General features: G+C 40.1%; 1 protein-coding gene across 1 annotated transcript in view; it reads left to right on the top strand.

Annotated features, from left to right (window-relative positions):
- Efhb (EF-hand domain family member B) overlaps nt 1-16,253 on the top strand; it is a 71,498-nt gene extending 55,245 nt beyond the window's left edge. Inside the window, exons 9-13 of the mRNA XM_041656457.1 lie at nt 1,686-1,840; nt 7,539-7,746; nt 10,900-11,112; nt 11,605-11,786; nt 16,080-16,253. Of these exons, the coding sequence (XP_041512391.1) occupies nt 1,686-1,840; nt 7,539-7,746; nt 10,900-11,112; nt 11,605-11,786; nt 16,080-16,253 (932 nt within the window). The remainder of the gene's footprint in view (nt 1-1,685; nt 1,841-7,538; nt 7,747-10,899; nt 11,113-11,604; nt 11,787-16,079) is intronic.
- The last annotated feature ends 468 nt before the right edge of the window (nt 16,254-16,721 follow it).

Genomic DNA, 16,721 nt, shown 5'->3' with positions numbered 1-16,721 from the left:
TTATATACATTAATAGTCATCTAAGTTTTTCATTTATAATTAGACTAATCTGGTTCTTTAGATATATAGAGATTATACTCAGTATAGATAGATAATCTTCAACTTCTTCCAAGAGCTGTAGAAAATGGCCTTTAATCTAACTCAGAGTTTTGTGGTAGTGAGACACAATTGCTCCTGGCAACACCACTCTATTCCCGAGAGAATGTTGAGCACCAAAGACACTCCACCTGGAGCCTTTTTTTTTTTTGGCAGAACTGGCCTTTGGGCAAAGAAATGCCCATACCTCAACCACTGACAGAGATACAGAGCATGCATCAATGGATAAAACAGGACTGTCATATCCTGCCAAGACAGGGTAAGATAGTTTTGAAAAAGTTGCTTGCCTTTGAAAATGGTATGTCAGTTATGTTATGCCTTAGCCAAAGTTGGTTGCTTCAACGCTGCTAATGTGACTTTGGGTGATTGTCCAGGTAGCTAGTTGTCTCTGTGATTTGTTGCATGTTTTGGAAGTTGTTTTACTGAACTTCCTAATTACCCAGGTAACATTATTTCCCTTCTCAGATCTTTAATGGGGTTGAAGACTATGTAAATGTAGTTACTTTCTCTCATGACTTGGCCAAGTTATTTATTATACAAGATCTAAGCTAGTTAGAATAGGATATTTGTACTTATTGTATATACTTTCATAGTAGGTTTAGAACTCTCTTATTTAAACAAAAGGGGGAGGTGTTGCGGGAGGTCCTCCCACTCCTCCAGCCTATAGCCGCTGAGATACCAGCTCATTGGGGCGTGGTCTCTCTCCATTTAAAAAAGCGGCCTCTTCCCTCTGCTCTCTCTCTTCACTTCCTGCACCGCTGACAACTAGACTCCCTTCCTGGTTGCGCAGAGGGCTGTGATCTGTAAGTTTTTCCCCTTTAAAAAATACCACCCTATTAATCATAATTCCAAACTGGTGTGGCATTGTTTGTGACTTACGCTTTCAGTAGATGTTTTCATGATCAGAGACTTGGGGGAATGGATGACTCAGAAGTAAGAACGCTTGCTGTAATAGCCTGAGGACCTGTGTTTGAATCCCTAACACCCATGTACGAAGCCAGGAATGGCTCTCCTCATTGGTAACTCCAGCATTGTGGGCCAGAGATAAGTAGGTCCTTGGAACTTACTGACATCTGTCCTGAAAATGTGAGCTGCCTGCCCACGGAGAGACCTTGGCTTAAGGCAGTTACTGGGAAATGATAGAGGAAGATACCTGAAGCTCTACTCTGGCCTCTTGCCTGCACTTTCATGAATGTACACTCCTGCATACAGCCTTGCATGCACTACATCCTTATTTAAAAAGACCAAACAGAAACATTAACTTTTATGTCTACTTTTTATACACAGAAGTATTCTGCATAATAGTATCAGAGCGAGTGTGTTCTGTACACCCGGAATTCCAGTCTTAGGAGACTGAAAAGATTGCCATGAGTTCAGTGAGGCCAGCCTGAGCTACATGAGACCTTGTCTACAAAACTGAAGTAGTGGTGGGAAGTGCCAGCATTAGATATGATTGGTTTTTGTGTTTTTCATTCCTAGAGGTTTCTAGGTCTCTCTGCTTTTGTCTATCTCTGCCTCTGTTTCCTTCTCTGGAAACACTAGGGGCTTATTTTAGATTCACAATGTAAGACAACTTCTTTCTTCAATAGGAGCTGGTGATCTCATCCATTACAGACACCCTGGTGAATATCTTCGTGGCAAAGACCGCCAGCGAGCCGTGATTGCTGCGGCTCGTCATCACTTGAAGAAATTTAATTACCAGCACTTTAACACTTTGCTGTCGGCTTTCAGGCACTATGACAAGGCCAGTAGTCCTGCAGAACAAGGGGGTATGGTGCATAGGTAAATTCCAGCAGACTGGTGCAGATAGGGGGTTTAGTAAACTATGGCCTGGAGGTGAGTGCAGTTTAGTTGAAACACATTTATGACTGTGTGGTTTGAAGCATGGTCAATGGCTACTTTTGTCCTCCAACTGGGTAATTCTCAGTGTTCTGAGAACAAGGGAAAATGTAGCTCTGCGGATCTGCAGGGGACACTGCACAGTCTTATACTTAAGTTTTGGTGTCTATACATAGAAACGTCAATCTATATCTAACTGAATCAGAATTCCATTGACTCGGAACTGATATCCAGCCAATGGGTGCAAGACCATTTGATTTTTTTTTTTTTTTGAGACAGGGTCTCTTGTAGTTGTTGTTTTGTAGCACAAGATGTAAGGATCAAAGACTTTACATAAAACCACATCTGGTTTATGTGGTACTGCGGATTTAGCAACTGGCTTTGAATGTGCTAATCAAGCCCCATATCAATTGGGCTGCACCTCCATGCCAAGATTAAAACATTTTAAATTACTGTAAATGTAATTTGTTCATTTAGTTTTGGGTGCTGGAGGTTGAACCTGGGACTTTACATATGCTAAGCATGTGGCATGCTCTGACTTGCACTTCCAGTTCCTTTTCAAATTTTTTGCCCTGCTTTTCAGGAAGCTCATAGCCCATTGAATAATTTCAGGGTCAACTTTGTGGGCATTTGAATTTATTTTTCATTCTTACTTTGCTTTGATTTTCCTCTACTCTCTTTTGTGCCTCATTGTATCTGGTTTTCTAGGTAGATTAAGAGGATTTAAAAAGATTCTTGTAGGATCCGGGGATTAAACTCAGGTCATCAGGTCTGGCATGAGTGTCCCTACCCACTGAGCTTTTTTTGCTGAACCTACAAACCATTTTCGAATGAGTGTGATATCAATACATATGATATGTGTTGGTATAGAGTATAACAAAAATTTTAATATGAATTTAGTTTTTATTCAAAATTAAATAAGCAAAAATTTTAAGAAATTTGTGTCCATTATTCATATAAAAGAAAGTTAATAGAAACAGCCACAAGTTTGCAATAAATAATTATAAAGAATCCAAGGCAACATGAATATAAATCATGTCACTGCATAGTGCTCTAATTGAGATATGAATAAGGCCGAGTGAAATACAAAACAAACCTTAAAAGTCTTTACAAAACCTTAAAATCTTAGTTCTGCATTAGCTTCTCTTCCTTCTGATCCTTAATGGGTTTATGTACTTCCTAAGTACAAGTATCTCGTTAAATTGTAAATTAAACTGTGTGTGTGTGTGTGTGTGTGTGTGCAGAATAATTTTAAAAAGAGAAAAAAAAGAGAAATATTTCTGTCTCCCTTCCCTTCCTGTGCTGATCACAGTGTTTGTGTGTGCTTTTTTTTTTCATTTTAAAAATTAATTAAAAATATCCATTGCTCACTGGCTAATTTATTTAAGAACAACTACTTTGGTTTTAGGCCTGGGAATTACATAACTGTGCACTAATGAATAATACTTCTCATTATCAATAAAATAAAATATAAACAGAAAAGAAAACATATTCACTTAAAATTGTACTAATTCGAGGCATCAAATGTTGGACTGGTTAGTATTCCATGGTTGATGCAGGAGAATCAAGTTTTTTGAGGCCTGTTGATAGGGCTGTCTAGCAAAACTCTGTTTTGTCTTTGTCTCCCACCCTTTGTAAAGAAGTAATGATAACCACATAGGTGACAACAGATGTCTATAAGTCACTGCTTTGCCCTCAAAAATGTGTTTTAAGAAAGTATAAGTGAGTCAAGGTCGCACCTTCCTTTAATCCCATCATTGGGTAGCCAGGCACAGGCACATTTCAGGTGAGTTTGAGGCCAGGCTGATCTACATAGCAAGTTCCAGGACAGCTAGGACTACACAGAAAGACCCTGTCACAATAGAAGAAACAAACAAACAAAGAAATAAAAGGAAAAGAAAAAGAAAAGAATGAAAAGTAAATAAAATGTATGTGTGGTTGTGGAGATGGCTCTTAGTTCCTGTAGAGGACCTGAGTTCGTTCCCAGTATTTGCAATTGGCTCAGTTTTGGCTCCAGCTCCAGGGAATCTGATGCCCTGCACAATGTGCACATTCCCTCATACGGACATATACACATAATTACAGATTAAATTAAGAAAGAGAAAATATATCTGATACTTTGTCTGGTTTTTAATGACTACTGGGTATCCTCAATTTCAAGATGATTTTCAATATAAAATATGTAAGTTAAAGTAATCAGATTTAAAATTTTATTCATATACACATAGAAACAGAGAGAGAGAGAGAGAGAGAGAGAGAGAGAGAGAGAGAGACTGACAGAGCACCCCCACACCCGTACAAACTTGGCTAGATAGGGTTACTTGTAGCACAGGCTGCCCTTGGATTCTGAGCCTCCTGTCTCCACTTCCAAGTTGAGATTACAGGCATGCACTATGATACCCGACTCAAATCTGTTGTAATGTGTGTGTGTGTATGTGTGTGTGTGTGTGTGTGTGTGTGTGTGTGTGCACTGTTGGGATGAAATTCAGGCATCATACTTCCTAGCTACCTTCAGTCAGTTTGAAACAGCTCACAAATACGAATAACAGAATCTGCTGTGCTGGCTAGTCTTAATGGCAACTTGACACAAACTAGAGCTATCTGAAAGGAGGGAGCTTCAATTGAGAAAATGCTTCTATCAGATATAGGATAATTCTTAATTAGTAACTGATGTGGGAGTGACCCAGCCTGTTGTGGGTGGTGCCATCCCTAGGCTGCTGGTCCAGGCTTCTATAAAACAGGCTGAGGAAACAATGGGAGCAAGCCAGCAAGCAGTGTCTCTCTGTGGCCTCTGTATCAGCTCCTGTCTCTACGATCCTGCCATATTTGAGTTCCTATCCTGACTTCCTTTGAAGATGAACAGCAATATGGATGTGTAAGCCTTTCCCTCCTCCCCCCCTTTTTTTGTCATGGTGTTTCATCACAGCAGTAGAAACCCTAACTAGGACATCTGCCTTTGCTTTTTAAAAGTTCATTTTGAATGCAGTTATAAGAAATACGATCTTAATAGCTGCTGGTTATCTAAGTAAGCCACTAGGCAGGCTCCTTATGATGACATCACATCCCTGAGCATTGTTTAATGATGATGCGTCTTTTAAACCATCAACTTTTAATCTGTAGTGTGTAGTGTTTGGCATCCTTAAGGAATAGTTTTACTGAGAAGCCAGGACAATGTGGATCTAGTGCAATGGAATCCAAAACTATTGAATGTTCTGATTCAGTTTCATAGAAAAATAATCAAGACAGCAAACAAACTTTGGTTTCCTAAATGAATATTCTTGCTTATAAGTATCATTCATTGAGTGTATATTGTCCCGTTAAGCGTTGTTTTGGATATTTGTAGACATTAACTTACTCAGAGCTTGAAAATGTAACCATAAGAGTGACAGCGTGATGGCACTTGAGCATAAGCAGGCTTGAGAGAGCATGCCGTCATGTTTGCAAGCCAAAGGGTATCATATTGGCAACTACAAAATGTTCCCAACGAAAGAAAAGAATTGTACCACGGAGTGTAGCAACTGTTACAACTCAGGGCTTTTTGAGGAGTGTGGTAGTACATGCCTAAGTCCCAACATTTGGGAGCCAGGGTAAGGAAGATTCATGATAGACACAAGCCTGGGCGAGGCTCTGTCTCAAAAAACCAAGACCTGAACAACTCTCACCCTAAAAAATGGAATCAGGATTTCCTTATTCTCCACCTACCTGAGAGCCAGCTGTTAAACATGCACAGTACACAGCACTGGAATAGAAGGACAGCTAAGAGTTTGGCGGGACTAAGAGTTACAACTGGGCTTTTCACTATTGTCTATCATTGTCCCTATAAATCATAAAGCAAATTTTTATGTTCCCTGTAGCCCCACCATTCCCTTGAGCTTTGAGTAACATGAGTTTAATGAAAATAAAATGCCTGTGCTTTAGGGGGATACAAACCTTGTATTAGGCAGCAAAGCTGTCAAAATTGACAGCATCTATTTTAGCTTTGTGAACTCTTTGATTCCATCAGTAGCTACTACATTGCTTTCCTGACAGGATAGCAGGTTCATGGTTTGATTGGCTTGGGTTTACCATACAGATATTTATAAAGGAGTTTACATTAATCTAGGCCATTTATAACTCCATTGTCAAGGTAATATGTGTTAACAACAGGAGGCATAGAGAACTTCTCCAGGGCCACAGTAATTTATTTAGAATTCACTTGGTCTGTCTCACTGGGCCATTTTTGCAGGGATTTATCTTCAGTGGCACTGAATTCAACTTTGAGCAGCTACAGCCCCAGTAATGCTCAATGATTCATTCATAAGTAGTTTCTCTTGACAATTCTTTACCTAAATCTCTCTAATGGGCTAACACATTCATATATTCTTTTTTCTCTTTAATTTATTTTTTTTCAGTGCTGAGTATAGAAGTTAGGGCCTCACACAGTTGAGGCAAATACTCTACTCTTGAGCTATATTCCCACTTATAGCACCCAGAATTCACTGCTCAAAGCCACCTCCCACAGGGGTGGAGCACAAAATGAAATCCTTAGCTCCATAGCATCATCTCTAAGTGCATCTAAGGTTGGCTTGAAGGAACGCATGAGGGACTGAGTGGTTAAGATGTTCTAGCTGTGGACTATCTTCCTTAACAAGAACTCTCTACTCTGCTCCTTCTTCTCCCAAGGGAACCACTCAAATTTCTCTTTACTCTGTCATCAGTTTCCCTCCAGTAACATGTAGTGTAGTGATTTATGCCTTCAACCATTACATGTAAGGGGACTAAGGGTTTTTTCCTCTCTGGAAGAATGAATCTTAACAATGCTACAATGAGGGTAGACTTGAGGGGTTAGTGGCTTCTCTCCTTTGTTAGCAGGAGTAATATCAAACAAAACTAGGCCTCCCTACTCTTTGCTTTGTAATATCATCTCTATTTTCCTTGTTGGTAAGCAATGAAGTAGAGGACAATTTGTGGCCCTGGTGAGAAAATAGGTGTTAACTCTGTCAGCATGAAAAATTGTAATGAGCTGTCAGACATGCAAAAACATTGCTCAAGTGAAATGCCAAGCGTGTTTTATGATTATGACAGCTACATTCCAGGGCACTCTGTTTGGTTTAAAGGATATGATTAAGCAGGGTGTGTGAGAGCAAGCCTGTCATTCCAGCACTAGGGAGGCAGAGATACGAGGACCAGAATTCATGGCCATTCTCAGCTACATAATTGATCGTAAAGCTGACCTAGAGTACATGAGACCTTGCCTCGAAACAACAATAAAATACTAAGATAAATAAATAAATAAGAGGAAGAAAAGAAAAGAAAAAGGTGATCAAAATAAGTGGGATTGTGAGCATAGCACATATGTGTTAAGTGTGTGCAAGGGCCTGGAATCAATCATCAGGACCAATAACAAAAGGGTTCTGAATTATACTCTGCTTATACTAGGATCACAAACTGCGAAGTGTATCTATCAGGTTGAGTCAATGAGGATAACTCTTGCTTTACATATATAATATTTGATTCCTCTTAGTGGAGGTTGGAATTTGCTAAGTGTGTGTGCTAGAGCCATTTTTTTTTTTTTAAATCAGAAACCACACTCATATTACCCTCCTTTGCTTACTGGTCAACAGAAAGGAGATGGGATGATCGACAGAGAAGAACTGCATGAAGCTTGTGACCAGGCAAACCTGCATCTAGACAAGGTGCTTCTGAACCAGCTGTTTGATTACTGTGATGTGGATCAGGATGGCCTGATTAACTATCTGGAATTTGCCAATTTCCTTAACTGGAAAGACAAAGTACCTCTCACAGAGTATGAGAAGAGAGTCATTATTAAAGGTATGGCTTGAAAACTTGCTGAATTCTTAAGTAGAGTTTTATATTTTTGTAGTTTTTAGGATCTCAACATACTTTAATATTGTGTGTCCTAGTTAGCTTCATCAGTCAGTTGGTCACAGCGCAGCATCATTTGAGGGATTCTAAACTGGGGGATTGCCCATAGATCAGATTCTGTGAGAGACTGTCTTAGTTGATGATTCATGTAAGAGGGCCCAGTCCAGGAAGAGAAGAACTCAGTCCAATGAGGGGAGGACTCAGTCTTTGTAGGTAGTACCCTCCCTTGGTAGGTGGGTCTGGGCTGTATAAGAAAACTATCTGAGGGGCTGATGTGTTGGGGACTGGCCTTGACAAAAATACATCTTACCAGGGTAGGGGCAGAAGGATTTAGAAATATTAGTAAAGAATACCAAGACACGTGAAAATAATAAAAACAGAAACCCTAGAAAGTACCAGGAGTACATTCCCATGAATTCTGAAATCCATCTGTGCTTAACTTTCCATATACTTTTATACCCCAATACAAAAGGGGAAGAAGGCAACAAAAGACTTCTTTAACATAATACAAAGGGCAACTTGAACAATTAATTGCTTTAACACTTGAGGCACCAAATCATTAGCATTCTGTTGTTTAGGCAGTGAAGCTACCCTAGACTAAGTATCCTGAAGGCAGCTACTCCCCAGGTAACCTCATAATACAAAAGAAGGAGCAGAAATATGTTTGCATATCCTGACCATCTGGCAGGATGAAATGGATCTACCTGTATGAGCCATCTTAATGTCAAAAAAACCAAGTAATCACGTCCTGAATTGGGATGTGCAGCTATACTTGTCAACTATTTTAAGCAACCTCCAAACTCTGACCATCAGACAAGGTGGAAATAGGCTCACATTTTTGGGCCTCCACACTGGAGAGATGGCTCAATGGTTAGGAGTATTTAGTGCTTGCAGAGGGGCCAGTTCCCAGTCAATTGAGGTTCAGTTCCAGCATCCACATCAGGTGACTCTTAACTGCATGTAACTTTAGTTCCAGGGGACTCACTGCCCTCTGGCGTCCACAGGCACCTGCATGTATGTGGCGCACATAAACTAATGCAGCCTCACACAGAATCACGTAGATAGAAATAATAAGTAAATCTTAAAAAAAGGTAGCTGAGCATGAGCAAGAGAAACCAGTAAACAATGTTCCTCCATAGTTTCTGGTTCTGTTCCTGCTTCAATTCAGGCTCTGACTTCCGCCAATTTGTCACAGCCACATGAAGGGCACTAGGACATTGTGCATATGTGTTTGTTCATGTGGGGGATGAATAGGGAAGGAAAAGAAAGAATGTGAGAACACTCAGGAAGATGGAAATGTGTGGCTGAGAGGAAGGGCAGCAATGAGATTTGCCTTTTTGTTTTTTAAGATTGATTGATTGATTGATTGATTGATTGATTTATCAGAAGAGGGTGCCAGATTTCATTACAGATGGTTGTGAGCCACCATGTGGTTGCTGGGAAGTGAACTCAGGTCCTCCCCTCCCCTCCCCTTCCTCTTCCTCTTCTTCTTTTTTTTTTTTTTTTTGAGACAGAGTTTCTCTGTGTAGCTTTGGAGCCTGTCCTGGCGGGCCAAACGATGTAGTTTTCTGCTTTTAGAGGTGTGTGTATGTGTGTGGCGGGAGGGGCGGCGAGGGGGGGGACGCACGGGGATGGCGGGGGGGGGGGGGCGGGGGGGGGTTAGAGCCTCGAACTTTCAAGGCATGCCTCCCTAAACGTTAGGTCCCCTAGAGCTGTCCCTTAGAGCTCCTTTGAAACCCTTGAGTGGATTTCCGGAACGGTCTTCTGTGGCCGTGGAAGCACCACAGTGCCCTCCAGTGGTGTCTTGGCTTTCTGAAGTGACTGACAAGTCAGTCAGCAGGCTCAGTTCTACTTCACTGTTTCACCTTTTGGCAGTTGGGTTGGGCCCAGTGCCTGATGCATACTAACTGCACGTGCTCCCGCCTTGTCAGTCACAGTACTGGGTTTTTCTTTGTACACTAACTTGTAGGAAGTTATTTAGAGATGCGGGCCCCTAGCTCACAGTATGTTCTTATCCTTTCTCTGGATGGGGCATGCTCTGCCCACCTAGACTAAGAATATGTGGGAGTATCTTTTAACTTTTTTATACTGGGGGGTGGAGAGATGACTCGGTGGTATAGGTTCTAATTCCAGCACCCACATGGTGACTCACAACCATTAGGAGCTCCAGTTCCAGGGGAGCTGATGTCCTGTTCTGATCTCTAGCAGCACCAATCCCACACCTGATATACATACATATCAGGCAGAAAACCTAGTTATAAAAACAACATGTGTAGTGTGTATGTGCTTCACATGTGTGCCACAGGTCAGAGGACAGTATGGAACATGTGGGGCCCAGAGATTGAACTCAGGCTTACTCAGAGATCGATTGTCAAGCTTATTGTCAAGTACCTTTGCCCACTGAGCCATCTCCTTGTGAACGTCTCAGTTCCAAGTATGTCTTACACCCCCCTTTAGGACTCAGTCTTGGGGGAAGCTGCATAGTTCAAGCTAAGGAGGAGGCCCAGCTCTAGTGAAGAGGGAGCTGGAGCTCTCGTCTGCTTCCATGAGACTCTGTGTTTACTCGGTATAGGAAGAAATAAAGGTAAAGGATCCTTTGTTTCTGGTTCTCCGAAACAAAGAGACTCTTTTTTTGAATAAAGTCCATGGGATAGCAGAAAGTGACACCAGGTCATGTTGGGATCACACCTGACATTGGCCTGAACTTGCTGTTCCACAGTGGAGCATTGGCACTGGCAACAGCTCCACAGGTGCTCATTTCGACTGTTAGGAGGAGGTTACAAAGTAAATTAATCTTTAAAAATCACTACATTTATTATTATTATTACTCGTGTGTATTACGTATGTGGCTGCACATGTTGCAGTGCCCACGTAAAGGCCAGAGAACAACTTGAGGGAGCCAGTTCTTTCCTTCCACAATGTGGGTCCCTGGGCTCCACCTTAGGCTGCCAGGTTTGGTGGCAGGTGGCAAATGCCTTTACCCGCTGAGTCACCTTGCAGGTCCAAATAATCCAGCTTGTTACAGAACAGCAAGCACCAAGAAGTGACCTCTTCCTATGCCTTCTTGTCCTCTGGCTCTGGTTTTGCTTCAAGGTCAAGTTAGTAAACCAGACTGTGAAAACAATACTGAGACTAGCGTGGGAGAAGCTGAACCAACTCTTCTGATTCGGCCTGAAGATATCGTCCCAAAAGAACCAGGGAGTTCAGAAGAGACTCTCCGGGTACTCCTGAGACCAAGTGACAAAGTTTCAGACCACTATAAGACAACTTCTTCTGAGATCAGTGCAACTGTTGGAGCTGTTCCTTCTATATGTAAGCATGTCACTTTTTTTGTCAAGTTAAGTAATTAGTACACCTGGACGTGTAATGTTCATAGTGTGTCTTTGTACTGTTCCTAGCCTCTCTCTGCAATAGATTATACATTTCTCAAGGCCTTGGGACTTATGTTTAACTGTGTACTCAGGGGTCTCACAGATATGTCTTACGGATCTGTTCATGATGACCCAAGTTAAAAAAGAAACCTATATTAATAAAATTGAGACTGATGGATGAGCGTGTTGAATGCTTTCCTAACCTGGGCTTGATCTTCTGGGCTCAAGCATTATCCCTCCTGCCTCAGCTTCCCACGTCCTTGGAACCAAGGTGAGCCTGCTGTGCTTGGCCACACTCTGATTTTGTAAAGTCTGTGAACTTTACACATAAACCATTGTAGTTTGACCATTTACAAGTGCTGAGTGGTCAAAGGTGGCTACTGTTAAATAACTGAGTTTCAGGGTGTCTTTTTTGCCCTCACTGATGAACTAGGTTACCCCATATATGGTGTTCCGACTGTTCGATCTGACATTCCCGCTCCTCGGATTCGTCGTGTCAGTGACAGAAATAACTATGGTGAAGACGGCAATGCTTACTCCCTGCTGCAGCCCTCCATCTTCTCCCAGAAAGGCGTGTTTGAGAGAGACTTCTTCAAGTCCAGATCAAAGGAAGAGGTACAGAAATCACCCCAGTCCTATGCAAATATACAAAGACAGAAGTTTTGACTTAGCAGTGACTACTATTATTATTGTGATCAGTGTTGTTCTTTTCTTTTGTTTTTATTTGAGATGGCATTTCTCTTCTTACCCCTACTCTGGCCTGGAACTCACTTTGTAGCCCATATTGGTCTACAACTCTTGGTAGTTTTCCTGTCTCAGCTTCCCAAAGTATTGCATTTATTTATAGGAATGAACCAACATACTTGGCTAGTGTTTTATTTATTTTGTTTTGAGACTGGGTTTTATAACTGAACATTTCTCTCCTGTCCTCCAGTTCCCAAATAACCACTCAGAGGCTTAATATTAATTGAAAACTGTTTGGCCAAAGACTTAGGTTTCTATTTAGCTACAAGTTAAATTCACCCATTTCTCTTAATCCATGTATTGCCACATGGCCATGGTGTTACCTCATTTTCAAAATGTCTTGTTTCCTCAACGGCTGCCTGATGTCTCCTGACTTGACTTTCTTTCTCCTATCTCTGCTTGGATTTCCCACATAGCTATATGCTGCGCTGCATTAGGCCAAAGAAGCTTCTTTATTAACCAATGGTAGTAAAACATAGTCACAGCATACAGAGAAACATCCCATATAGTTTCTCCCTTTCTGTCTAATCAAAAAGGAATGTTTTACCTTTAACATTGTAAAATTACATATAAGAAAACAGATATCAAGAAAGAATTACAGATATAACATTTAGTCTATTTGTATTTTGTAAAATTAAAGAAAATAATATAGTATCTGCCCTATCTTTGTGAGTCTAAAGTTTCATATCTGATTTATCTTTTATCATAACTAAGGAAAACTACAATTATGGTTATCTAGTCATCAACTCCATGAAATACCCTAAAAAGGATATAATATAACCTGAGTAACTTCCAAAACTCTAAAAATGACAGAGACGTCCAACTGCCTGGATAGTCACCCAAAGTTCCTCTGCAATATTGGGCCCATAGAAACTGGCAGACTTTTCAGTGAAGCAGGAAATTTTAAAGACTGCCCTGATTATATTGGCAGTTTGTCAATCACTTTCCTGCAGAATGTCTGGCAGTTTCTTTTGTGAAGCAGGAACCCTGAAGGACTGTCCCATTTTGTTTTGGCAAGTTTGGCAGTCATTTTACTGTGGGTCCTATATGTCAGCTTACATACAGCCCATCAGCCCATCTCAGCATGCCTGGTATTTTCAGAATCACTGAAAATTAAAAAAAAAAAGTTTATACAGCATATTGTCATCAATCCAGGAAAGAGCAGTTTCTTGCCCAAATGGCCAGCCTTGCCACACTGAAAGCAAACTTCATAAGGAGCTTCTTCAATGCCCATCTTTCTCTTGAAGTAATTAGCACTACCAGGAGCAGATATCTCATGACCAACAAATTTTAAGTTATTAAAACATTGTAAATGTTATATTCTATAGGTTTCTAAGTGTTTGAAGATTACTTATCCATCTGAAATATTTCTCTGCATATCTGGAAGACTTAACATGACTAGAAGTTTGACTATTATAGATGACTATTAATCTGTATTTTTAATTATACATTGCATTTTTTAAATGAACTACATAAACATAATACCTCAAACAAGAGTAGAAATATATATGCAGTATAAAAAATTGACCTTAAATTTGTATCAATAAACCAAAATCCATACTAATGTAGTTTGAGATTAACATTTGTTATTGGATTAAAGTAGATTTAATAGTCTACCATTTTTACCTCATTTCTATATCATATATCCCCTTTTTCTTTAGAAAGAGATTGACTGCAACCATTAACTATTTATAACCAACTCCCTTTAAATGAAAACAAATATCTATAAACAATAATTTCAGAATTTGGACATAGTTTTCTATACTACTTCCTGATGATTGGGGGCATTTGTAATCTTATCGGGATCCTTAGAAAATTTAGAATTATGGTTAAATTAAGCTGTAGTCCATGAGGCTGCATCATTCCAGCCATTTGCTTTAAAGTTGTTTTGGATTTTGGATAACCTGGGTCATCATTCTTACTGGAGACATCTCAGTGAAGTCTTCCTTGTTCAAACCATATTAGCCTGGAAGGTATCTACAGCTTCTCACCTTCTATGGACACAAAAGCAGAACCTCTTTTCCAAAGTAATAAGTCTTAGACCCAAATTTTGATATCAAGATACCTTTATGTTGCTTTCAGTTAGCAGTCCCCACAATCAAATGTCTCTCTCTGTAGTTAGTTCATTAATAGTCAAAAAATTCAAAGAAAACACAATATTGTACATAATCCAGTCTCTGTGTATTTTCCATCTTCCATCTTTATGTGACTTATTACTGTTTAGAGGGTTTTTTTGGGGGGGGGTCAGAATCTGTCTTTATTGCATATCTGTAATCAGTTTTTGATTACTGTTTAAAAATGTGAAGCAGGCATGGCTACAACCAGAGCTGTTGGTTCAGCCCCGCTAGGCTTTCCAACATGACAGAGGTATGTTCACAACCCATTCTGGGAGCCATGTTTACTGACCCAACTCAGAAGCAGTGGGTCCATGCCATCAGCAAGTAACTTGCAGCATACTGCCCATAAACCCCATTCAGGTGCTCCTTAGCAGGACCTGCAAAAGAGCCATCCAGGCCACAAGCATGAACTGGGAAGCCGTCTCCTAAAGGAGTCACACAGCTGCTCACAGTCAGCAAACACAGCCTATCTGAAAAAATGTGACTACTAAGAAATTGTTTCTCATTCTGTATTTGTGTGTCTAGAATCCTTAAAAAAGATTTTTCAGGCTTTATGTGGATGCATGTGCCTTGCATTGACACATTTGTAACCAGACATTTCTCTCCTGCCCTCCAATTTCCAAATAACCACTCAGAGTGGTTAATTACAAATTGTTTGGCTGATAGCTCTTGCGTCTATCAACTATCTCTTACAACTTGAATTAATCCATTTCTATTTATCTGTGTATTGCCACATGGCCGTAGTATTACCACATTTTCAACATGTCTTGTTTCCTTGGTGGCTGGCTGATGTTTCTTCACTCTGCCTTCTTTCTCCCTTTGTCTCTGCTTAGATTTCCCATCTAGCTATACTCTGCTCTGCCATTGGCCAATGCAGCTTCTTTATTAACCAATGGTAATAAAACATATTCACAACATATAGAGAGACATCTCATATCAGGGTTTTGTTCTGTAGCCCAGGCTATACTTGAAATCATGATCTTCCTGCTTCATCCTACTAAGTGCAGGGATTACAAGCATATGGTATTGCTTTTAGGTTTATTCACATTATTATTATTATTATTATTATTATTAATTTTCATCATCATCATCATCATCATCATCATCATCATCATCATCATCCTGGTGATTCAGGCTTGCTTCCAAATCAGCTATGTAGCTGAGATTAGTCTTGAACTTTTAATCCTTCTTTCCACCTCCTGAGTGTTGAGATTACATGTATGTTCTGGTACTTATCAGGCTGGGAATCAAATCCAGGGTTTTGTGCATGTTAGGCAAGAGCTTTACCAACTCAGTCCCACCTCTAACCCTGGTCCTAGCCCCAACCCATGACTACCATATTTGACTTTTCAGAATTATAGCTTTTATATAGATCCTCGAACTTAGGATTCTTGATAAATTATATTCATTTTGGTTGTAACTGGTTGTTAAGCTTTTCTTTTTATTTCTTTTTGGGTGTATAGTATAATTCTTTTCCCTCTCCCAAAGGGTCTCATTGTGTAAACCAGTAGGGCTTCAACTCTAGAGCATCTTCCTGCCTTTGCCTCTCAAGTGCTGCGATGAGAGACGCACACTACCATGCCCAGGTGTTTTTATTCATTTAAATTTAGTTAATTTTTATTTGGTGGGTTAAATTTAAAATATACATCTATCTATCTATCTATCTATCTATCTATCATCTATTTATATTTTGTATGTGTGTTTCATGTATGCCTGAGTATATGTAGATGCCAAAGGACAACATGTGGGAATCTGTTGTTTCCTTCTATGATGTGGGATGAAGGGATCAAACCTAGGCCATCAGTCCTGGCAGCAAGCACCATCACTGGCTCAGGGCTACAGGAATGCACTCCCTCCCATGCCTGAAAAGTACTAGAATTTTGATACATATAGGCACATAGGCATATGTGGACACACATACTTTGGGGGAGTGTGCATTGTATTAAATGTTATAAAGTTTTTTAAATATAATTTTATTTTACTTAATTGTTTAAAATACAAAATTAAAACATAAATCTTGATCTGGCTTTAAATTTGTTGTTTCTAGATTTCAAATATATTAACTAACATTGGAGTCAAGCTTTCTGATGAAGAATTTGAAAATGTATGGAACCTCGCGTCAAAAAAACACCACAGAGGAGAAGTTTGTGTTGAGACCATCAGGAATGTTCTAGATGAGCTGCAGCACGCAGGCCTAGTCAAGTGTAAAACGGTCATGTGATATTTTGGGAATTCACACATTTAAGAAAAAGTGTCATTAAATCTGTTATCATCTAAAATGTTCTGGTTTTGCTGTTATGTTGGAACTTGGCAGTCACTCTGGTGTATCTCATGTGCCTGTCTATAGCACTGATAAATTAGATCTTGTGGACTTCATCTTCTTGTGAATTCTAAAGCATCTAAGACCTTGACAAGTGCTGTGAGAATCTTCAGCCTCGCCATGATCACAGCTTAGAATGATGTTGAAAGTTAAGTTCAGCATGCCTAATAATCCCACCATTTTAGCGCATCTGAAACTTGCTTCATCTGTGATGCCAAGTTTATATATTTTGTTACTAGTGCTTTGTTATTGTGTTTAGGCTCTGTTTTGAGAAGCCACCTTCTTAGGGTGTCTTTGGTCTCCACGGAACCAAAGAAAAGGAGGTTATTGAAAGAACAGGATGTAGGAGACAAAGTCTCAAGACCTAAC

This window comes from Microtus oregoni, unplaced genomic scaffold, assembly GCF_018167655.1.
Source record: "Microtus oregoni isolate MIOR12 unplaced genomic scaffold, Mior012 000007F_ref0000211, whole genome shotgun sequence".
NCBI classification, from domain to species: Eukaryota; Metazoa; Chordata; class Mammalia; order Rodentia; family Cricetidae; genus Microtus; species Microtus oregoni.
Note: the sequence above shows the minus strand (reverse complement) of the source record. Positions and strands in the feature narration are given on the sequence as shown.